We start from the raw sequence: 23,951 nt of genomic DNA, 5'->3' as shown, positions 1-23,951 counted from the left end.
TTGTATTATCATACTTTCGCTTTTATCTGTCAAGGGAGGAATGGGACTATCTAAAGAGAATAACGCGCATTTGTACGTCCGAGGCTTCCGTGGAGGAATCCGAAGAGAAGGAGAATGTGACGAATGAGGCGCAAGGCACGGAACAACAGAAGCTATTTGTCGATCTGGTCGCCGCGACGGCACGACGACTGTTCAATTACATGGAAATCACTCCCGAGGATTCACTTGTCCAGCGGTTATACGACGCTGAGGTGATCGATCTGACTCATGACGTGTCGTTTCTTATTACTGTGCCACCCGCCGAAACCGCCTGCTGCGTGCCTGGCACGCGAGAAATCTTACTACAGCGCGGTGATCTCCTGTCATTGCCGATTCAAGTCTTCGAGATGGTTCATTTGAATACGTATCAGAAAGACGTGATCAATCGTTACTCGAGACTCAGCTGTATATTGGAACTGGACACCGCACAGGCCCAGCATAATCATAGAGAAGCCTTTAGTTCCTTGGAGCTGAGCGTCGCCAAGGACAAACTGGCAAGATTGCAAGACCTTCAGTCGCAAGTGAACACTGTGTGGAAAGGCGCCCGATGGTTGATCGACGTTATAACTTTCGCGAGAGATCGCGGTTCATCCCAACAAAACGTAATTATTATTACGTAATACTTTCTGTAATGTATTTTACATGTCTGTTTTATAATTTTATTGCTTGTTATTAATTAAACTACTCTCTTGCAGATTGCATCGCAAACCATTGGCATATCTATGAAGCATCTGCTAAGTCTGGACAGAAATAAAAACAGCAACAGTAACAGCTTGAAACGAAGTTTATTACAATTACCACCTAGAGATCCTAAACTCGTGAAATCGAGTCCCGGGCGTGGTAGCTGGCCCGGTCCTAATCTATCGAAATCGTCCTCGAATCTTCTTACGACAGAATTCAGCAAAAGCGAGCAACAACTGCCCAGTGGTCAATACGTGCGCAAAGGAAGCAACACCTCGAACGTGTCGACAACTTCGGAGCCGCCGAAATCGTGCGCACCGATAAGCAGCGGTAGCAATTTGAGCAATCTGACGACTACCAGCAGTGCGAATCATCTGATACCGTTACAGAATGTGAGATTGCCACCCTCCAAATCCGAAGATACCTTGATTCTCGCCAAGTACAAACACAGTCCGCGAAATCGTTCCTCTACGATAACGTCGGCATCGGCTACCACTAGTCCATTACTGAGTATTAAGCCCATGAATTATAGCGGTTCATTATTGAGTGTCTCTACGGCGATGACAAACACCACGAGTCTGCTTAGTGTGAGCAACACAAATTCCGACAGTCTGCACTCGCTGAGCAGCGACGAATATTCCGCAACAAATTCAAACGCCTGTTTGAAACCTGGTCAACCAGTCAAAGTTAAAACGTCTAAACCGACTGCGAGCGTCGCGGCGATGGCTGCCGTTCCGACGGATAACTTAGATGAGGAGAAGGAAGAAGCGACAATGATGCCGGCACCTCTGCCAGGCATTCTTCAGGTACAGCCTTTAATTTCACGTTATTTGGTTGATTCTTCTACATGCTAATAGTTATCATAGATACGACATTTCGAAAAGTTCAATTTTCAGCAACATTAAAATCCCCCTGGACTCGCGACACACAATCTTTAAATAATGTTTTTCCTTCCTAGGGAACACAAGTCTAACCTGATTATAATTAAAAGCTCACTTGGTCCTCTAGTGCAAACTGATGTAGTGGATATATTGAGTAAGCCGTCACATCGCTAAATTTCAACGCTTGCTCTGCTCGAGTATGCTTAAATATTATGCTTAATGTGCCAAAATCAGTACAATAGGCATGAAAAACTTAATTTGACTTTTACACTTTGTAATAGCTATTTTGAAGAAAATCTATGTCTGTGCAATGTGTTATATAACAGTATAACATCGTGTCAAAAAGTTTGCATTATACAAGTACGAATTATTAATAATATAGATAATTTTTATGGCAGTATCATGTTGTATATAAAATTTTACGATATTGGCTTGTGGATATATATTGCATTTCTTCCAGTCTTTGTCTAAACACAAAGTGTGTCTATAAGATTGAAAAGCTTAGTGAATTACAAGAAAGTATACCAACTTTTTTTGAATAAAATGTTTAATAAATTTTGGAAAAGTTGAGTCTTTCGTGAATAAAAAATAAAAAAAAAAACGCTAATTTATAAAAATACTTAATATCTTTTTATTGTATTGTATATTCTTTTTATTCACTGAGTCATTGAAATCTTTCGGACACACCATGTATACTACACATGAGCTTATATATCGATTTAACATTTACATGCGATTTCCGTCGTACATTTTATTGATTCAAATTCTGTATGCATTTATTATAAACTTATTCCTTATTCGAAACCGCTGCATTTTGCAAATTGATTCTTTTATTCATATATGAAATCATTTAGAAATATAAGAGATATATATCATGATATTGTTACAGGTTTACGCGGCTTACGAGACTGGTTTGGCAGCTGGTACCAGTTTAAAGCTGCACGTAACACCGAGGACTACGGCACGGGAAGTCGTGGATCTTGTTGTTAAGCAATTAAATATGGCAGTGGTTTTAAAAGGACAAAAAGGGCCCACTTATACGGCTGAAGAGCTACCAAACTTTTGTCTAGTTGCCGTAATTGGTGCGCGGGAACGATGCTTAAGGGACGATTTTAAGCCGCTTCAGCTGCAGAATCCATGGAAAAAGGGACGGCTATACGTTAGGCAAAAACAGGATGTTCTTGCTGCTCTTGAGCATAGTAGTAAACACACCGCGTACTTATAGCAGAAGTAAAGCGGTATTCCTAAGCGAATAACGATCTACTTACCGACTTAGCGAATAATGTAAATTCAATTTCAGTACGTCCTACGTCAGTATGTGTAAACGTAACGTTCCCTAATAACGATATTTCGCATAAAGCATCCTAGTCGTCAACGGCACATCTTCAACGGCACTATCAACAAACGAAATGTTTTAGTGAACGGCGACTAAAAAAAAAAAGAAAAAAAAATAGTTCGTATAACGCTTCATGAATTCGATAGCTATTTCCTTGAATTTTTCTTCCAATTTATGATATTCTAGAATGAATGTGACTTGAGATCCGATACATATTTTGTGAAAAATAAATATTGTATATTCAAAATTATTTTACTAAAAAAGAAAAAAAAGCTTGGTCTCTTAAAGCAATGCACTAACGGATTCTGGGGGGGGGGGGGTTAAAACCCCTCTTCCACACAAATTTAAGAAATCAGTTTTACTGGATTACTGGATCGTTTAAAAAATTTAAGTAAAATGATGCAGGCCGATTAACGTGGGCGTCTGTGGATCAAATTCTTATGTATAAGATTCACTATGTTCAAATTGTCCGATGTTCGATATACGATATTCACCAAAAAATTTGATTACTCTCTCCCCATTATCGACGTCAGAATCCGCTAGTGAATCAATGTGAATTAATCTCGAAAAATTCATCAATGTTTTAAAAAATTACTTATACTATTAAAATGATTTCTGTGTCTTTTGTGTTGTACTTTTTACGTTTTATAAACAAAACGGTATTCTTTTCATGAAAAAAATTTGGACTTCTTTCGACATAATTATATTCCGTTTTAAATTTTCTTGTTAAAAGTAGAACGCGCTTTATACGATAATCTAAGAAACATTAAAGAAACATATAAATAATTAAAATACATCGATGCTTTTCAAAAAACAATTAATTAATGATTATGAGAATTTGTGACATAAATAACTTCGAGGGATCGTTACGAGTGTGATAAGTACCGGTGAAATAGAAGTCTGTTTTATTTTAGACATGTACATTCCGACTCAAAAATTCAAGCATAATCTGTAATATTCTTCGAATGTTAGTTCGTAAATGAATAATACTCGAAACGTATTGTTATATTTTATGTACCGATCTCAATGTTTTATTCAATATTATATATATTATGAATGATACATGCAAATATAAGCTGTTGGAGAGATCTCATTATTCCTTATATCATAGTTCGTTATACCCAAGTATAATTCTCCGTTATGAAACCAGTAAAAGTTTTTAGAGCATAAGACAGATGTAGGATAAATATATACTTGGATATCTCGAACCAATAAGGATCTTTTTGAAGTCAGTAAAGTTTTATATTTATAAAAATTATAAAATGCCTGTGTAAAAAAAAAATATTTTACGTTTTAATCTATAACAAAGTTATCGATAAAGATTACATATGACACACTTTCTGCTTGACTAGATCCGTGTTACCAGGCTCAGAAATAGGAAATAAAATAATTTCATGTGCGTTTTTTGATGCGTGTCAATTCGACGCAGTGTATATTCTTTTTTCGAATATTCAAAATAGAATAATGAAGAATAAACAGTTCCTAAAGTCTGGTAGCATCATCTAAAAACAGCTTAGAGTAAAAAGTATATTTTTTAGGCGAGGCATGATCAATTTTGATGCCGACAAGTTTTATTGATAAAAATATAAGAAAAAAATTTTATGGAATGGAAGAAAAGAAAAAGAAGGTTAATTTAAGGGTTTAATTGAAGAATATTTTGAATCTAAGGCGACGAATAACATCTGAACTAGTTTTATAGTTGATTATTAGTATAGTTAGACGAAGAGGCTCATAGACTGTTGTATATAACAGAACAAAGAGTATTATTAATGTCTACTATTATTTTAAAGATAACAAATGAAATGTATTTTTTGTTCTGATTCATAATTTCTGTTTTACATTATGGCGCATATAGAATATTATTTGTTTCGTTACACAAATTTACATTTATTTTATCTTGTAAAATTGTTTTAAAATTGATCTAATAAATCAGCAAAACAGGCATAGGCCTCGGATCAGATTTATCTTGGAAAATTTAAAGAAGAAAATATATAATCAAAAGATGAATTAAAAAACGTTATCGTAAAAGATAAATTTTAGTAAAATTTTCAAAGTATATAGTTGAGTACGTCGCCTGCTATGTGCATGCGTAACTGATTGTACTCAATTAGAAAGAACGACGATAAAGGCAATCGACGTATTAACCGATTCGATAACAAGTATCAGTATAAGTGTAGAATGGTTTGCTGAACATACCCCAACCGCACAATATTACTGCACAATATATATTATAACGCGACGAATTTCTCAAATGTTTCGAGATCGCGTTGCACATTTCGTATTCAATCTACCAACAAGATAAATTAGCGCAACATATACACTTATATGTAGCCATTTGATCAATAGCGAAGAAAGTAATGTATTTAAAAGAGAGATCTTTCTCTCTCGGCTATCCGGACAGTAAAAAAGAATGAAATACAAGTGTCAAAGTGGAATGAAGATAAAGAACATATGTGTGTATGTATGTGTGCGTGTGTCGATTGTAAATCCATATTTCTCTGGTTTCATCGGTCGAAAGCCTGCGTAATATCGATCTATCAAGCGAAGAGCCATAATTCTGATGCTCGTGCAGGTATCTATCGTGAAATCCGTCCTTCACGTCACAGATCCGATTTGACTGTATATTCGAAGACTTTCGTCGAATATTACACTTATTGAGCAGTAGTATCGTGCACCAAGGGGCCATCTGCATTTAACGAGGATGGTGCACATATTTTTTTATCGACCAAGTGGCAAAAGATCGATGAATTGTTAGGGGATAGAGCAACTCTCGCTGGCTGCATACGTAAGTCTGTGCAACGTTGAATCTGCCGAAAAATATCTGCGAAATATCGCAGGCAGAAAAAAGAAATTATAATTTACAGTAAGCTTCGTACCAAGCTGATTGATACTTGCCAAAAATGCCAACGGTGTGTCGATTTAATTATGCAGTCTGTATCATCTGCTTCTTCTCCATTATTTTTGCCTAGACGCACGATCGTACCGTTGAGAGCGGACGACCACCCGCGCTCCTTTCCGTTCGATCGAGAAGATAGAAATTTTATTAGCACTACGTGAATGTCTATCGATGTTGAATGTAAAATAACCGTTAGTACGTTATACAAATATTACGACTTGGAAAAGCGAGAGGCGGGCCGAGCCAACGAAGGTGTGTGACTGAAATATTTGTAAATATTTCGAAGAAAATGAGCAACCGCACGCACAAGGAAGAGGGAGAAATTATATTATGGAGAGAGAGAGAGAGAGAGAATGCGAAAGAAAAAAAAATTATCGTTTCTATACGATCTACTCATCGCGATGTAAATTATAGTTGTGCCTACGCGACGGCGATGTGAGTTAATTAGTCGAAATCCGAAGAACGGAGATTTCTTCTCGCGCCCCGATCCCATTGCCCCCCCTCCCCGTCCCTACCTCGTGTCCAGAAACAAATGTCACTCGAACGTGTGATTCATAAAAAGAGTGATGTAACGCTCGCGCGAATAAATTATGTATAGTAGCGAATTGGTGTTTGTATAGAAAAGGCGGCTTCGTTTCTGTTGCGACTGACTTCTTCCCCCCTTTTTTTCGGCAGGGGACAATGTACTACGACGGAAACGCACGAAATAAAGTATAACATTGTATTAGTCTCGAAGGAATTTATTCGTCACGACCTTAGCGATATCCCGCTAGAAAGTAAAAACCGATGGACGGGAAGATGATTCTGTCTTTCTTTTACTTTTACAATCTTATAATTCTCCAATTATGCATGCGCTGTACATCATTAGTGAAAGTACATACTTAATTAGTGAGATATAAAATGAGAAGAAAGGTCGTCTCTGCTTTGCTCGTTTTATAATTAAAAAGAAAGGATTACCTCGTTACCCATTCACTAATTTTTCTTTTAATTTCCAACTTCATTGTTCATCAATAGAGTCTCAAAAACCAAATTAATCGATTCCATGAAATAAATAGAGAAAATTGATTAAGTTATAAACGAATCGTATGCTTTAGTAGTTTAACTTAAATTTAAGAAATTTGTAAAAAATAAAAACAATTAGTTTGACTTTTGAGAGGTTTGTTTATAGTATAATGTATGACTAATTAGCAAATTAGATTATTCTTTTCTTTTTGACAAAAATGAGAATATATCAGTTTGACTTTTGATAGGCTTGCTTAAAGCATGTATAATAAGTGTGGAATTAATTAATGAATATAATTCTTCCCTTTCCAAGCAAAGTAAAAATAAGAATAAATTGAATTTTTTTCACATATTTTCTTACTGACAGGTCTTATTTCTTCTGTAACAACCTGTATTCATTGGATACTATCCAATTCCACACCCAGCATCATCACCTCCGGCGAATCAAGCGCACGAGTCAGACAAGAACCCGGACCCTCGGCGACCGATAGTCCTGCTGACCCACTTCCGTCTTGTTTCTCGTCTTGCCACGAGAACGACCACCTACTCCTTACTTACCCCCCCATCTTAGACGCAATCCTATTTTCTGCCCTTCCGGCAGAGAATGAGTTTCCGCCGTTTGTAAATTTTTACAAACAATGCCAACTAAGCATGAGACAAGTCTAATTACTGAATAGGATGAAAACCGCAGAGGAACATAAACGAGAGAAAGTCTCGGTAATCCAAACCACCGGCCTCTTGTTTATTACGTGATTGCGATAATAGTTAATGACGATAATTGTTAATAATTTACTCGGCAACCGCTAATTGCGTCAGCAGAGCTGTCATACTGGAGCGAAATTTGACCTGGTCTGTCGGTCTCCTTATTGAAGACTAGGACGCGCGAAATAAAAAAGAATAAAAAGAAACTTAAAAAGAAAAGAACTCCGCATCTATTATAAGATGCAGTTCCATCAGATCGAGCCTATGGCCTCTTTCAGACTTACTTTTGGCCAAGCAAAACCGGCGCTACGCCACTGCGGAAATGCCGACACAAATTTAACTGTGTGTTGCGGGTGTATAGTATACGTATACAGTTAATATTCATTGTCGCGAAAACACGGACAACCGCGCGAACGTACACGATTGGCTGACCCGCAGTCCGGATTCGCCCTCGACTGACCCCGTTGTTGACTGACCCACTGGCGAGATACTGATAGCGCGACGGTATACGGTCAGTGCGGAGTCAGTTCGCTTTGGCGAACTTTAATTACACGGCGTCACGAAAGAAAGACGCTTCGCGCGATAACGGGATTTTCGATTATCTCAAAAAGTAGATAACGACCATTATACACGTGTAAATTAACGTAGGGATGATTCAGACTCGAGATTTCTCTCTGGCTGAGATGTGTGCATTTAAAGAAAATAAATTGTAGTTTTGCCAAATAGTTTTATAAAATATCAGGAGAAAAAAAGTTATTTTGAAACCATTAAAATACAGTTACGGTAACAAATATGCTATTAACATTACTCCCGTGTGTGTAATCAATTTAATATTACTATGGAGCAATGAGCGTTAAGTGATTCAAAGATAGCAATAACGTTTACAACTATAAATTAATATTAAATCGACAATCTGTTCAAGAATTGAAGATGTCAAATTTATTTTTTCAAAATTTCTTTTTTTTTTTAATTTTACAACCTCTTTTGATATCATGGAACTTTCAGATCGCGATCGATGCCCTGCTGTATACGGTGCATTCTGATGCAAGGCTGTGCACAGATTTGCAAAACAGATTTTATTAATGGCAATTTTGACGCAACGAGTCGGGCAATGACACGCGGCTGAATATGCAACAAGCGACGCGAGTATCAATCAAATTATTACGCCAACTTGTTCCGCGTGACAGCCGTAGGAGCAGTTTGCTGACACAATAGCCTGCATTGTACCCCGCGAAGTACAAAGTACAAAACATAGTTTTGTACTCATACAACGTAGATCGTACGCTTTATTTGCACCTTTGATAGTGATGTGATTTTACCGATAAAAAAATAAAAAATTTCTTCATCTTTGAGATAATCGTTTCTAAATAGAAGCATAGGGCAAACGAAAAATTTACCAATTTTATCGCAAAATCTTCATTGAGTAATACCCCACTTTCCATCCCTCAACCTCGCGCGGCCGTAAGGTCTACGGAGGCCCAGAAACGCATCCGGCGACCGTGTCCCCTCTTCTCGCAAAACCGTCGCTCGCACTGTCCGGTTCGCGTTAGCTTTACACGGATCTCCCGGTCGCGCACGTGCATGTGTACAACTGCATTGCGAAAGAATTATACGGGGCACAAGGTCCGATCGGCCGCTCGCCGCTCAGATTTTTACCAATCGAAGGTTACGTATCGCGGAGAGTTGCGTTTAAACCGTACGCACGCCACAATGCATACCTCTTCTCTCCGCTCCGCTCTTTCTCTTTAACGACTGCCGATTTTCTCGCCGTCCTCCGTTCTCCCTCTTTGTGACGCGGAGTTCACGATCGTGAGTCATAGCCAAGCGAAGGAGTCAAGACCGAATAGTCGGGGATGAGATTTCAAATGTGCAAATTTTTCATCAAACAAATTCGTAAATCTACGCGAAACATGTGTGATTGCCAGGGACAATGCAACCCTAAGATCGCCAATTTTGTAATTCACTATCAACGTGTCAACCAAATCAATTAAAATTTTCTTTGATAAAAATTTATGTTCATATAGAATGTTCAAAAATGTAAAAAAATCGAATAAATCACGCTATTTTCATTCACTTTTAATTTAACTCAACATTATAATTTATGAATGGTGTTCGTAGCTTCGAACTACAAGTCCAAACCGTGAGTTACTCGGATCTCGGCCATCTCGGTCCATCCTGTCGCCCTCATCCCCTCCAAACAAGGACAATGTGGACAACGGCGACGAAGAGGATGACTCCAACGACGGCGAAGACGCCGACGACAAACGACCGGCACGACGCGGAGGAAGAAGAAGAAAAGAGAGACGAGTGTTCGGTGAAGCCTACCGACCGGCTATTTGGAACACGGTCGATCAGTTCCTTCGGCGCCTTCGTACCGTGGACGCGGACTTCCTTTGTCGCCGATTTCGAACGCGCGCCTCCATTCCAGGCCGAGGCAAAACGCGTCGTTTTTCCGAATCGATACCAACCCAAAAGGATTAACTGAGCTTTCTAAATCTGCGAACAAGTGAACTGACTAGGGAGAATGTTTCGCGAGGTAGTTTGGAACAGTTCATGATAAAGCCAGGAATCGATCGATTCATTTTAAAAGAATCCACCGGAACAAGTAAGTTTACAATAATCAATGATGCTAAGAGAAATTAGCGAGAGTATAATTTCATTTTGATTTGTTCCATATTTGATACAAATACAAGAATAAAAAAAAAATATATATATATATATTACAATTTTTAATAATAATAAATTTCAAATTAGTCTTCTAAAAAAGTCGTTTTTATTACTAAATTTTAAAAATTTTTCATGAAAAATTATAAATACATCTTTGACATCCAATATAGAGAGAAAGCCCTATAATAAAGAAAAATTTATTTCTCTACACATATAGCATATCATTTGTGAAATATATAGCATGCTTAATTTTACTGAATTTATTTTCGCGCGCGTTTGTATCTTTTTTACATTGAGCTATGTTTCTTCATAGAATTCACTTTAACTGGGCAAGGAAGTTACGGAGTTTTGCCTTTTTCCGGTAAGGTCGCCGGTAGGAAAGCTCGCCATATATTGCCATTAGTATAATTAACCCAGATTTTCCCGGATTTATGGTGAACGGCACGCGGGTCAGAGCCGCACTCCGCACATTATAACAGACAGTCGACATACCTTCGACTGCGAAGGAATAACAAAAAATTGCATCGTTCAATTGCATAATGTTATCCGAGTATGATTAATACCTGTCATATATAATTAATAACATTGTAGTCAGAAAGTTTCAGTTCATAAGTTTAAAGTGTGTTACCGAAAAGCTTAATTGTAGAGAAAGATCAAATTAAGAAATAATTTCCATGACGCTGTAACAAGATGTAATTATAATCATTACATCAAGTCGACAGTGACATTATACCATTGTTGATTAGATTAGCAGAGTCAATTAAAAATCAAAAGATAGAAAATGGTTTTTTAAACACACAATACACACGTTTTTATTGTGTCTAAGAAGTAGCCTAGATTGCGAATACAATTGAGGCGATATAAAATGAATGTAGTCTTTACCCGGGAGAAGAATCACTCGAGTACATATATACATGACACGACGCTTAATATATTAACGGACACTGTTACGGTTATGTCCGATGTTGCGACATGATCTGACATTTACAGCCATCAAATACGCTTCATGCTCTTTTTTAGTGCTGCTATTCAAACGTTCGCATTTTTCAACACACGTGACCTACTTTTGTTAACGTAAAACAATGCTTCTCAATTAATGAATTTTGTAAGTAATTATTTCAATTTATTATGTCATATTGACATATCATTTATATATTCGAGACATTGTAAAGATTTAAGAAACAATGTATAATTAATTAAGATATTAGAAGAATTATCAAGTATTAAGAATTTAAATTAAATTAAATAACATAATTACACGATAATAATTCGACATTGAATTAATTTAATAAAAAATACAAAACTTACATAGTATTATATTCAATTCAAAGTCGCAATGAAAAAAAAACTTGTTTCCTTAAGTTTTTAATCTCTTTTAATTCTCGTTACAATTATTGTTATATCGTGAGATTACTGTTTGTTTAGGGAAAGTCCTCGACAATAGCGCGATACGATATCAGCAACGGCACAATGTCGGAGGGTTGCACGAGTTGCAGAGGCGCGAATTATGCGAGTGGCACTTTGCAATTAGGCACAACTGCCGGTGGCAATACCGGAAACTCGTCGTCCACGTCTGGGACGACCTGTACAACAGCGAGAAGAGTCCAGGTCCGCGCAAAAGTATTATATGGTACGGGCAAAGCAATAGCGAGCTTGCAAGCTCAAGAAAAAGCAGCCAAACACTGAGGTAATTACTCACTGTTATTAATTCTGTAATAATCCAGTAAAATATGTGACACCGCGCTACACATATATATTCCATCTCAACAGGATAATTTTCTAATAACTTATTTCTTGTTTGCTTAAGAATTATTCCAGCACGCACGCACGCACACACACGCACATACACACACACACACACACACACACAAAATATAAGTCATTTTATGAATAAATACTCAAATTTTAGTAAATTAAAACCAACATCCTTATAAAATAGATTAATAATTTAAAAAAATTGTTTAAAACATTAAAAGTTTAATTCTAAAAGAGTACCTAAAAAAAAAAATTATTTTGTTCATATGAAACGTATAAAAGTACGTATTTTATGTCAATTTTTTTCACTTCTTAATAACAGAAAGAGAGAAAGAGAAAAGAAATAACAAAATCATATGATCATAAAACTTAATAATACGTGCAAAAAGAATTTAACTACAATATCATTTTCTCCGGAAGTCATTGAACTTAAGTGGTAAATATAAAAGATCCATTTCGACGATACCGGATTAATATAAATTTATAAGACTGTAAACGATCAAAGACCAGCGATCAGTCTAGAAAATGTCAGTCGAGGCGACTGACGCATTAATTTAGTATAATCTCATTTTAACTTGTCTTGTCGCCGGTATAATAAGTGTTCTGAATCCATATCTGAGAAACCGTAAACGTCGTAACACAATTATAGAAAGCTTGATCTTACGTCTTCCTGCCACGCGACATTCGAGCAAAACGGAGTCTTCCCGTAACGAGATGATCAACAGCGGACAGTCGAAATAATAAGATAACGCGCCGAGGCGCCGCGAATAACAGTAAAAATACGCAAAAAACGACGACACCGGCATCGACGAAGAAAAAGCAAAGCCCGGAGGCACGGTCCATCCTTGCGGATAAGACCAGTCGACCGATCTGATCACCGGTTAGTACCTGGTTAACCGTCCTCGAGAAGGCCGCCGCCTCGATTCACACGTGCCTCCGTGTCATTTCCTTTAATTCATTTTTTTCGTTTCTCAATTTTGCTGTCTATCGTTTCCACGTCTTCTTTTGACACTTCGCGATTTTACGCTGTCGAGTATGCACCGCCGCATGTTGTGAGTGCAACCAGGGTCGTGTCACCGGGCAAAATGCACTTTACAATTTTGTGAGTCGATATCGATAAGTGTTTCCTTTTTTTTTCCTTAATACAAACCTACAAACGTCACTAACAAATTGCATCTGAAATGTATTTCTAATCAAATTGTGACTCGGCCATTGTATTTAAGCAACGTTTGCCGACGTTTATAAATCTGTACTGAATTTTAAATTACTAAAGACTTTTATCTCATATTTTTGTAAACATTAATCAAACTGTAGAAACAAATTATTGATTAATGTTGAAGAATTATAAATATTTATTAAAAAATATTAATATTTTTACATCATATCACATTTGTATACTTTTATGATGTATTCGCTAATGAAAAATTCAAGAGACAATCTCTTCAACGATTCAACAAGGTCAATATAATATCTTTAGTCATACCTTCGCCGTTCTACAATTCACGATCCCGTTACATCTCTCTCGATCCTAACGCCTCGAGGTGCCGAGTTTCATTTAGTGAATGTTTCGATTCATCCAGTCCTCCTTTTTCCTTTTTCTTTCTTTCTTTCTTTCTTTCTTCAAATTAATCGATCCATTTTCATGTATTACATGGCTTAACATGTATTTTATTATGAGAGATCTCAATATACGATAACACAATTAATTCTTAATGTCAATATGTTGCAAATTCAATTTATACGATTATATTTCTTTATAACAAGACTTTAAGTACTTATTCGGATAGGCGGGATGTGCGAAAATGCAAGAGAAAAGCCGCGCTGTGATAAACGGTACCCGTATACGTTATATCAAGAGTGTAAATATAATATCCGTATTTGAGCATGTAGATTAGCTCGCGATAAAGTCAATGTCACGAGTAGGAAAAACGTGACACACAAATGTTGTTCGAATGTTACTTTGAACACGATCGATATCAGAACTCATGCACATATCAGTGAAAGTCGGATTGCTATCGAAATACCATATGAAATGCTTCGAACATGAAAAGAGCATAGTGTTGAATACCATTGAATTTTTGCTTACAATTTTTCAACAGACATTTACAATTGATATTAACTGTTAAACATTTGCAAGAATACAAATCTCTAATGTTCTTTCTAATAGGCACATGCGCAATATGTCACGTTGTATCTATATATATATATATATATATATATATATATATATATATATATAATAAACAGTTTATTATTTTAATTCTCAGTCTTATACTTTCTTCCCTCTTCTGTGCACTGTCATCGAAACCGGGGAAAGCAAACGATGAAGCAGAACATTACACTAAAAGCCAAACGTCAAATCACGAAGTAGGAATTTCCGGCAAACACGAGCTATCGTTTTTCACATCGACGGATGCTCTGAGGAAGCGAGTAAATATTTCATCGGACTACAATCCTTTAACCCCGGATATCCAAGAAAGCAACGTAAATACTTCGTATCCTGTCGAAGCAACACGCTTGAAATACATACATCCGTTGCTAAAGAAAGAAATAGAAAAGGTAGCAGTGGATGTGTTACAGTCGAGAGATTCCGACGGAATCACATACATTTCTGTGAAAGAGACGAATCAGGCGGGAGATGGCATCCGACATGAATTTTTGAACGCATCGCTCATTTCTGAAAGTACCAGAGTAACAGAACCGGTGGCAAGAGAAAAAGAAAATGAAAAAACCAAAAAGACGGAAGATAAGCTCGACGAGAAATCTTTGACCGAATCGCTGAATAATGGAAGTATCAAAATTAACATTTCAAAATCGTCGAGCAATGTAAAAAGTAACACCCAGCAACAAGTGAAATTTCTTCAAGAACGGAACGATGGCGTCGAAGCAAATTGCGATTCTGACATTGATATTGATATTTTAATGGGGCAGGTACACTCCGCTAAAAAGTCGGACGACATGCCGATTCAAAAGATCAATGTAATCACGGAAACGCAGAACGATGAATCGAAAGCCGATAATCTAACTCTGGAGAATCGCACCGATCAAGAGAATTGGAAATTCGAAGAAAATGGTCTAATGGAAGCCGCAAATTTTGGATTACAAGCTATGCATGATCTTTATTATATTCAGGAACCTAAATTATATTCAATGGGTAAGTATCCAAGAAAAATTTATTAAGTTGTTATGAACAATTTCACTATATTATGATACCGCTATTAAATCCGTATGTACAAAAAATATCTTCACGTATACGAAACACACAGGTCTTTATCTGGAGAACGATAATCCAGCGAGATACGTGGCGGCTTTTAACGATCAGTCAGAGGAAGCAAAAGATCTCGCGAGATTCGGGTATGCAGCCCTTCAAGGTACCACTATGTTCTTGAATAAGTAAGTTTCTAGTAATAATAGTAAATTTCTAACGTCAAAATAAAAAACTTTACGATTATTCCTACCCCAATCATCTTGTCAGATTTCCTAATACGCCACTGGAGTTACCTTTATTTCGAAATAAGCTTACCCGAAGAACTTCGTTGGAACAACAATGTCCTCGAAGAGAACCACCTCAATGTCCACGGGCTAGCCTAAGATACAGAACGTCTGACGGTAGCTGCAATAATCTGCAGAACCCCTGGTGGGGTTCCGCGATGTCTGCCATGCAAAGGTACACTGAGAGAAAAAAAAATGCTGGATTTAAATAAATATTTCTTTGAATACTGCTAATAACATATTTTATAGAAAATTAATAATATTTATTTCAAACAAGTAATATTTTCTAAATTATAGAAAACTAGTACTTGTTTTAAATAAATATTATTGATTTTCTATAAAATATGTTATTAGCACTATTCAAAGAAATATTTATTTGAATTTAACATTTTTTTCTCTCAGTGTAGATATAAGCGTAATAACTTTGATAATCTTTGAATATAAAAAATAGAGAATGTTTCCTTTCAAAACTGTACTAAAAAATTAACTTCAGATTTCTTCCGTCGGAATATCACGATGGTGTTCAAAGTATTAGAAGGTCAAAAAATGGCAGGCCACTCCCAAGCGCACGAGATATAACAAACTTAATTCACGAAAGCAAAGACGTACCATTGGCTTCCATTACTCACATGCTAATGCAGTGGGGACAGTTTATAGATCATGACTTGACAGGTGCATTATTAAAAATTGATTTAATTTCGTTTTAATTCAAATTGTTTTTCAACGGTATAATTATATCTATCATAGGCAGGATTATACGGCGACCCAAGGATATTTTAAAAGTTAGGTCGCCGTATAATCCTGCCTATGGAGTCAATTATTTACTGGTGATTATATAACTTTCTTATCTGTGTTATATCCATCATATTGATAGCAACTGGTCAAAGCAGAGGATTTAATGGCACAATACCACAATGTTGTTTACAAAGAGGCACTGGTTTTCAACCACCAGAGTTCATGGTAATAAATTAATGACTACTTAAACTTGTAATATATAAACTTTCAATAACGTTCGTTTCACTTTACACTCAAAAAATTTGCGAAATATTTTAATATTTTCTGCGAGAGAATACGAGAGGAAAATATACTCGTAACGTATGCCAATAGCATCCGGACTGTCTTCCAATAGCGGTGAATCCGAGCGACAAATTCTATAGTCCTTTGGGCGTAAGATGTCTGGAATTCCTCAGAAGCGGACCGGCTCCTAAAGAAGACTGCGAATTTGGCCCGAGAGAGCAATTGACCCAGGTGACCAGTTATTTGGATGCCTCTATGGTTTACAGCAGTAACGCCATGCACAGTGACAGTCTGAGAATATTCCGGAACGGTAAGTGTTCCACTTTCGAAAAAAGAGAGAAAAAAAAAGGTAAAATTCTTTCTCTAGTTGCTATTGGTATCCTTATTTTTCAACTTGAACGCTGATTCTTCAGGTTTACTGCAATATGGAAAAATACAGTCGCGAAGACCTCCACTTTTGAAACGAGAATCAGATTTGTGCAAACGCGGGGCTTTGTCTACGACTTGCTTCCGGGCTGGCGACGGACGTCTAAGCGAGCAACCTGCTCTCACGTCCCTGCACGTCGTCTTTTTAAGATTGCACAACAGAATAGCCACTGAACTATCCACTCTCAACTCCCACTGGAGCGACGAGAAACTTTTTCAAGAAACTCGAAGGATCGTCGGCGCAGTGGTTCAACATATAACTTATCGAGAGTTCCTGCCAATCATTCTTGGTACAATACAACTTCCAATTCGATATTTACTGCATTCACTTGAAGATAACATGATCGATATTGTCATAAAACGTGAAAGAGATGAAGCGTTTTAAAAACTATTAATTACGTTCCCCAGGCCCTCAGGTAATGAGAATCTTTGACCTAGAGGTTCTTAAAAAAGGTTACTACGAAGGATACGATCCAACTGTAAATCCTACCATTGCGAATTCATTTTCTGCAGCAGCTTATCGATTCGGACACTCATTGGTTCAGCAAAGTTTTATTAGGTTTGATAGCGATCACAGGCCCATCTTTAACAGTGAGTAAAATTATCTAAAATAAGAAATATTTTAACAATAAGAAATATTATCTAAATTGTTTAATCACTAGAGAGATTAAAATCAATAATTTATACAATACTACTAAATATAAATCTTAGAGAAAAACAAACGGAACTTTTATACGCGTGAATATTCGAAACACGTGCACCGCGCTCCTGTATCGTGATGTACTCAAAAGAATACATGGTTAAATGCTTACAGGCGTTGCAAAGATCCAGTTACATTTGATATTTACAGTGGACAACACTAATATCATTCTCACAAATTTCTTTGAGTGCTTTCGTTTAACTTAAAAATCTTAAAATATACTTTCACTTATTAATTGTGATATCACGTAACATATTATGTATCTTTATGTAGTTTTATTTAATTTTTCACATTTGTTAAACACTTAAAATATTATCATATGTACTTTTGTACATGATAAATATTTAAACAAAATGTTTCTTTAAAAAATCTCTAATGCAAATATTTAACTCAGAAATAAAAAAATTATTGATGCTTAGAGTATAATATAATCATAATTTTCTTTACACAAACAAAAAATTATTAAGTATAATATCTAACGTAAAAAAATTAATACTGTCAATACAGACGTTTCAATCCACGATGAGTTCAGCAATCCTGTGAATTTGGATGCGGCGGGATCCGTCGATCGCCTTCTCCTAGGCCTAGTGAATCAACCGTGTCAGAAGCGAGATGAGTTTATAAGCGACGAAATGACAAATCATCTTTTTCAAACGCCCGGATTCGCATTCGGCATGGATCTCGCCTCTATTAATATTCAACGAGGCAGAGATCACGGCTTATCACCCTACGTGCGATGGCGCGAGCCTTGCGGCTTGTCCCCGATAAAAACTTTTGAGGATCTTGATAGAGTGATGTCACTGAGCGTTTCAAGAAAATTTAAATCGTTATATTCGTCGGTGGAGGATATCGATCTTTTTTCGGCCGGTCTGGCGGAAAAATCGGTAATTGGCGGTCTGGTCGGTCCGACTTTTGCTTGTATAATCGCTCAGCAATTCAGTAATCTGCGACGTGGCGATCGATTCTGGTACGAGAATCCCGACAGCGAAAGTAGTTTCACCGTCGGTCAATTGCAACAAATCAGACAAATCACTTTAGCCCAAGTATTGTGTCGAACGATGGATGGCATTCAGACGATACAACCGTTCGTTTTTCTCGCGACGGACACGTTGAAGAATCAACGTCTCTCTTGCGATGATTCGGCTATTGGACATTTGGACCTCGAACTCTGGGCCGAACGGTCATCTGAATTCAATAGCGACATTAACAATTCGCAGAAAGCTAAACGAACAACGACCGACACAAATAATTCTGTTTCTAAGTTAAAAGAGGAAAATGTCAATCCTAGGAAGAAAATCCATAATTCCGAAGAGCTAAAGCCTATAAATCTAAGGCCTGCAAGTCCAAAGCCTTTGCGGAATAGTGTTAATCAACAGAATAAAATCATCGTAAAGAGACCAGTGGGGCGTCCGGATAACAATAACGTTACGATCGTTGTCCAGAACAATGCTGTAAACGCGCCTGTTTTCGTAAATGAAGGTATTTACGGTTCGCATATCAAAATACAGGAACAGCCTCCTGTCAGACCCAGCTCGAATCTCAACCATCACATAATAAGTTCTTTGTATCAGCCACAAGGAAAACCGATATCGACGACTATTCCTCATTCGAGTATTTATTTAGCACGTCATCCGTATGTTCCTTACGCTTTTAAAGATCCTCATAATCCAAATCCATTAGTCTATGGATATAGATCCCCTGCTCTCGCCCAAGATAACATTTTTTACGACAACTACTCTGCCACTAGTCCTAGGCCTACTCTCTACACTTATTACACAAATTTCCAACAGACATCTACTACCAAAAAGCCAGAAGTCGACGGTTACTTGATCAATTACGGATTCTTGTCTCATGATTCACTTTCAGCATATACTTCCGAAGCACCTAACTTTTCCGAAAATTTCGAACACTACGAATTAAACGATGAACGAAAACCGCAGAAACCGAATTATGGTAGTCTTCAACATTCGACAAACATACGGTTGACCAGCCCGAATTATGCATTAAGTGATGAATCTTATACGCACAGACCAAGTTATGATGGACATAAATTTTCAACAACTACGCGGCCAAATTTTCGACCGAATTATGCATCGAATGATGAATCTCATCATATGCATAGACCAAATTATAATACATATAAACCTTCAACCGCACGACCAAATTCTCGCCCGAATTATGTAATAAATAATGAATCTTATAATACGTACAAATCAAGTTATGATGGATATAAATTTCCAACGCGGCCGAATTTTCAATCAAATTTTGAATCAAACGATAAATTATATATTGAACTAGATAATAATAAACATAAACCTCAAGATAACTCGCGACCAAATAATAATTTATATAATGGACTAAAATCAATTTATAATAAATTTACATCTTCAACAAATTTGCGACCAGATGGACCGAATCAGGAATCACATGTTATACAAAGACCAAACGTAAATTTACATTTACAAAATGATTTGATTAACAGACCAAACGGAGGTTATCCTACTAATCCTAATAGACCGCAATACCATGAACAATGGAATTCAAATGACTATCAAAAGATGCCTAATGAGAAACCGTACGATTACGACGATCCTGATGCACATCAAAAAAAGCCGAATATTAAACTAAATTATAGCACTGATAATTCCTACCAAACATTATCGACTACTAGACCAAGTGACAAATATAATTCTCAATTTTGGAAAAAAGACTCGCTGCATTCTATCAAGGATCCTGTACAAAGTGGACTTTATGGATCTGTTCCGAGTTCTGGCACAAATATTCCTTCTTATCAAGAAGATACACTTACATATTCGAGTACTTCATCTTCTACAAATAAATACTATGCTGCTACTCCGGTTTATCAAAAAATACTGTCATCTACGCAAAACATTTGGACGGATGTCTCATCCTATGTGAAAGAAGGCAGTACTCAATCTTCTTTTAGCAAAGATCCGTTTTATAATTTACTTCTATCTTCTCCCCAGAAACCAACAAACCAGCCGATCTATCAGAAAGACGAAGAATTAAAATTATCTTCAAAAGTTTCAGTCGACAAACCGTCTGTCGCTATAAATTCATACGAACATGATTCTTATAAAAATTTCATAAAACTATCTAGTTTAAGTGATCAATTATTATCGAGCACTCCGTATTGGCCAGAAACTTCGACGATTAGTGATCAAATACATAAACAAGAGGAAAAGTTCAAACCTAAACCAACAAAAGTACAAAGTGTCACAATCGTCAGTGAAACATTCGAAACAATCCATCATCCTGGTCATTCTGGATATACATCTCAACACGAAGTTACTAGTGAAATGCCAAGACCATTGGCGCAACAGATAAGGAATAACGTATCAATTACCAAGAAAGCTGGACAGTATTATTATGAGAGAAACGTGTTGCATCGATATCCGGGCGAAATAGTCGACCAAATTCCCAAAAGTAATCTCTATTTAACGCAGAAACTTGAAGAAACACTTGTTCGGGATGGAGAAACGACATCTGAAAAGATTGCAGTAAAAGGACCGATTATTGATAATCCCGTAACAAACTTTGAAGTGATCCAAAGCGACGAAGGTAAATCGACGACACCTACGCTTGTGATCACCGATCAGGATCGCAATGATAATCGCAAAGGTGACACAGTGGATGACCTCCAACATACTTTCTTGACAGGTATTGAAAGTGTTGCACCGGTTGACATTCCTAAGAGGTATTTCTTTTAAATTTTTTATTTGCATGAATATCTGCACTTCGAAATGGCAATGTATATACAACGTGATTGGTTATATTATATAATCGACTAGACGAGCGTTTTTTGGAAAAACTTTGCAAAAATCGTAACACATGTTTGGTTAAATACCTTTAAGATCTTTAATTAAATTATATCTATTTCGTCTACATTTTTATATTTAATAGTCTTAAAATTTTAACAAATATTTATAATCTGTTTTAAAATTTCTATAAAATTGTTTTTGTCAGTACGCAAATTACCAAGATAATTTTACACTTGCTAATAGCTATCTGATTTTTTTTTAGAACGAATCATTGGATGAATTTGCAAGATCAGAATTTATCGGCGATGTTGGAAATACCCGCAGTTTCTTCCAATGAATCCGCGAGTGCCAAGGAATTACCTAAACCCATTAAATCGCGAAGTCACGCTACTTAAAGTTTTACGCTTCTTAATTCGTCCTTAGTACTTTCGATTCTCGAATGAAATGAAAACAGTAGAAAGGGAGAAGTTTTCAGAATTATTTCACTTGTTAATGAATATCACAAATTCGTTTGTTATGAAAAAGTACAAAAATATTAAATCAACATTATATATACAAAATTACAAAATATTTATTTTATAATTTAACCTTTATTCTTTTTAGTAAATGTAAGTAAATATATATTATCGCATTTAATAAAATATCTATACGTTTAGATGCCAAAGTTTCAAAGAATTATTCATCTGCAAGCTTTTTTTATGTAAAATCTCATATGTCACAATTTTATAACATTACTTTTAAATCATCTTAAATAAATTCTGAATATTTATAAATAATTGAATTTGCAGAAAGGCTTTACTTATGTGTTACCTATTTTAAGCCTGAATCATTCATTTAACATATAAAAAACCGTATAAAAGAATTATAAAACCAAGTATAAAATAAAAGTCTATTCATTGTCTATATATTATTACATATCGAAAGAGTAGTTTAGATTTTAGAATATAGCGTAGACTTTATGGGAATTCAGGTTATAAAGGTGTTACTATATCTAATATATTGGAACTAAGTAGTGCATTCTATTTTCAGATGCTGTTTTCAACAAAACGTTCTTTTATATAGTATTTAATATAATATGCAATATCTGTTATGTTGTAATTGTCAAATCGTAAACAATTAAAAAACATCTATTAAAAATAGCACTTATTTTAACAATTTTATTACGTGCTTTAGAATTTAATTAATGACAAATTACGTAACATAAATTATGTAAATAACAAAGTAATGGATTAATAAGAATTTAAAGTTCAACCCAAAGTGCCGATTACGTTCCATCGATATTTTGATAGAGAAAAAGAAAAAGAGAGACAACAAGAGTGGGATTTTAATGTAATTGCTTATACATTAATTTATGTACTTGCAAATTAATTTCAATAAAATATGATGACAATAGGAAACGATATTTCATATCGGATATTTTATACCGGAGATAAGCATAGCACAGAATTAAGTTATAACAGATTTTCAAACCATGATTAATTAGTAATTAAAAAAATAACACACAAATAAATAAACGTAATATTACCAATGTAATATTACCAAACGTAATATTAAAGTTAATAATTTCATCTAAAATTTACAATCATAATACGTTATTCTATCTATAATAAATTCTAATTTTGTTTTTAATTGTTTCCTTTTCTACATTATATATATATATGATTTCTACATTATATATATATGTGTGTGTGTGTGTGTGTGTGTAAATAAATATATGATTAAGTTCTTAAAAAATGATATAAGTTCAATTTTCTCAAAATATATGCGCTACGGAATTCATTTTATTCGCTATAAATTTTGAAATCGAAATTTACTATCCCGAAGGATTTATGGCCACTAACGTTTCTTTAGCAAACGTCACATGAGGATATTGTTTAGATTTATATGAGACTTATTCTTTACACAAGGGTATCAAATGTGAGAAAAAAAGACTAGAAGAAAAATTAATATCAGCAAAACATTAAACGTATATGCTCAAAAAACAGTTTAGAAAGTATTAAGGCTGCACAATAAAAAAGTTGAAAAGCATTTAGAGTAAAGTAAGTTATGTACGAAAATACGAACACAGACATTAAAGAAAATAACTTTCCTTTCGTTACCTTTGATTTTTTATGATTGTCAACCGTTCTTCCTACTTTCAATGGAATCTTTCTTCGGAGGGTTTTTGGGTCACCGCGGCAAAAGGCAATGGCCGTCGCGTGATCGAAATGCACTTTTCGGTGTCCTGAAGTAGTGACCCCGATTTTGCCGCACATTCTGCACCACTTGAATTCGATAAAATGAGAAACGATGCGCACTGGGACTTTGGTTGACCAAATGAAATCGCCCGTTTGCGCTCTTGCGATCTAATCGATGGCTATCGCGTTCGCAACCGACTACCGTCCTAGCAGGCATTTTCCTTCGTATCCGCGCGAACAAAACGATATTAATCGTTCAACGTTAAGATTTAAGATAAGTTCGAAAAATAAAAGAAGTTAAATCGTTCTATTAATAAGAAAAGTTTTTCTTAGTTCCTATCTATTCTATCATTTATGTTAACATTGCTATATTTGTTATATTGTTGTTTTTTTTTTCA

The 23,951-nt window shown here is 35.8% G+C and overlaps 2 protein-coding genes and 1 long non-coding RNA gene across 14 annotated transcripts in view; 2 read left to right on the top strand and 1 right to left on the bottom strand.

The window, feature by feature from the left end:
* LOC105836334 overlaps positions 1-3,438 on the top strand; it is a 71,328-nt gene extending 67,890 nt beyond the window's left edge. For 5 of the 6 annotated variants that reach the window (XM_036291799.1, XM_036291797.1, XM_036291798.1 and 2 more), the window contains 3 exons: positions 35-641; positions 735-1,526; positions 2,491-3,438. In XM_036291799.1, coding sequence (XP_036147692.1) covers positions 35-641; positions 735-1,526; positions 2,491-2,826 — 1,735 coding nt within the window. In that variant the 3' untranslated portion in view covers positions 2,827-3,438. Of the gene's footprint in view, positions 1-34; positions 642-734; positions 1,527-1,678; positions 1,756-2,490 lie in introns of all 6 variants that reach the window. The other variant, XR_001139054.3, reaches the window with a different exon arrangement.
* The window catches only part of LOC105836336, an 89,552-nt gene that overhangs the window by 63,625 nt on the left and 1,976 nt on the right, over positions 1-23,951 (bottom strand). The gene's annotated exons all lie outside the window — the stretch shown is intronic.
* Positions 8,067-22,672, top strand: LOC105836333. 6 transcript variants are annotated; one of them, XM_036291796.1, is made up of 13 exons: positions 8,067-10,142; positions 10,518-10,577; positions 11,630-11,891; positions 14,227-15,113; positions 15,226-15,352; positions 15,435-15,626; positions 15,945-16,123; positions 16,326-16,411; positions 16,559-16,778; positions 16,882-17,184; positions 17,303-17,485; positions 18,102-21,275; positions 21,639-22,515. In XM_036291796.1, exons 1-13 carry the CDS (start codon positions 10,091-10,093, stop codon positions 21,653-21,655), a joined length of 5,742 nt encoding a protein of 1,913 aa, XP_036147689.1. In that variant the 5' UTR covers positions 8,067-10,090; the 3' UTR covers positions 21,656-22,515. The 6 variants fall into 6 exon arrangements, with proteins under 6 accessions (XP_036147689.1, XP_012535737.1, XP_036147688.1 ...); XM_012680283.3 differs by having other exon boundaries at positions 8,074-10,142; positions 10,518-10,565; positions 18,102-21,312; XM_036291795.1 differs by having other exon boundaries at positions 8,074-10,142; positions 18,102-21,312.

The sequence above is a fragment of the Monomorium pharaonis genome, chromosome 9 (assembly GCF_013373865.1).
Source record: "Monomorium pharaonis isolate MP-MQ-018 chromosome 9, ASM1337386v2, whole genome shotgun sequence".
Taxonomy (NCBI): Eukaryota; Metazoa; Arthropoda; class Insecta; order Hymenoptera; family Formicidae; genus Monomorium; species Monomorium pharaonis.
The sequence above is the reverse complement of the archived record's forward strand: the minus strand, read 5'-3'. Positions and strand labels throughout refer to the sequence as shown.

What these genes read in the sequence shown, in the direction of transcription:
- LOC105836333 (XM_036291795.1), top strand. Translation starts at nt 10,091, where the DNA reads ATGATAAAGCCAGGAATCGATCGATTCATTTTAAAAGAATCCACCGGA. An exon ending in TTTTTCCGGTAAGGTCGCCG is followed by an intron (nt 10,578 to 11,629) that starts GTAGGAAAGCTC and finishes CTGTTTGTTTAG; the next exon opens with GGAAAGTCCTCGACAATAGC. An exon ending in TCACAGGCCCATCTTTAACA is followed by an intron (nt 17,486 to 18,101) that starts GTGAGTAAAATT and finishes CTGTCAATACAG; the next exon opens with ACGTTTCAATCCACGATGAG.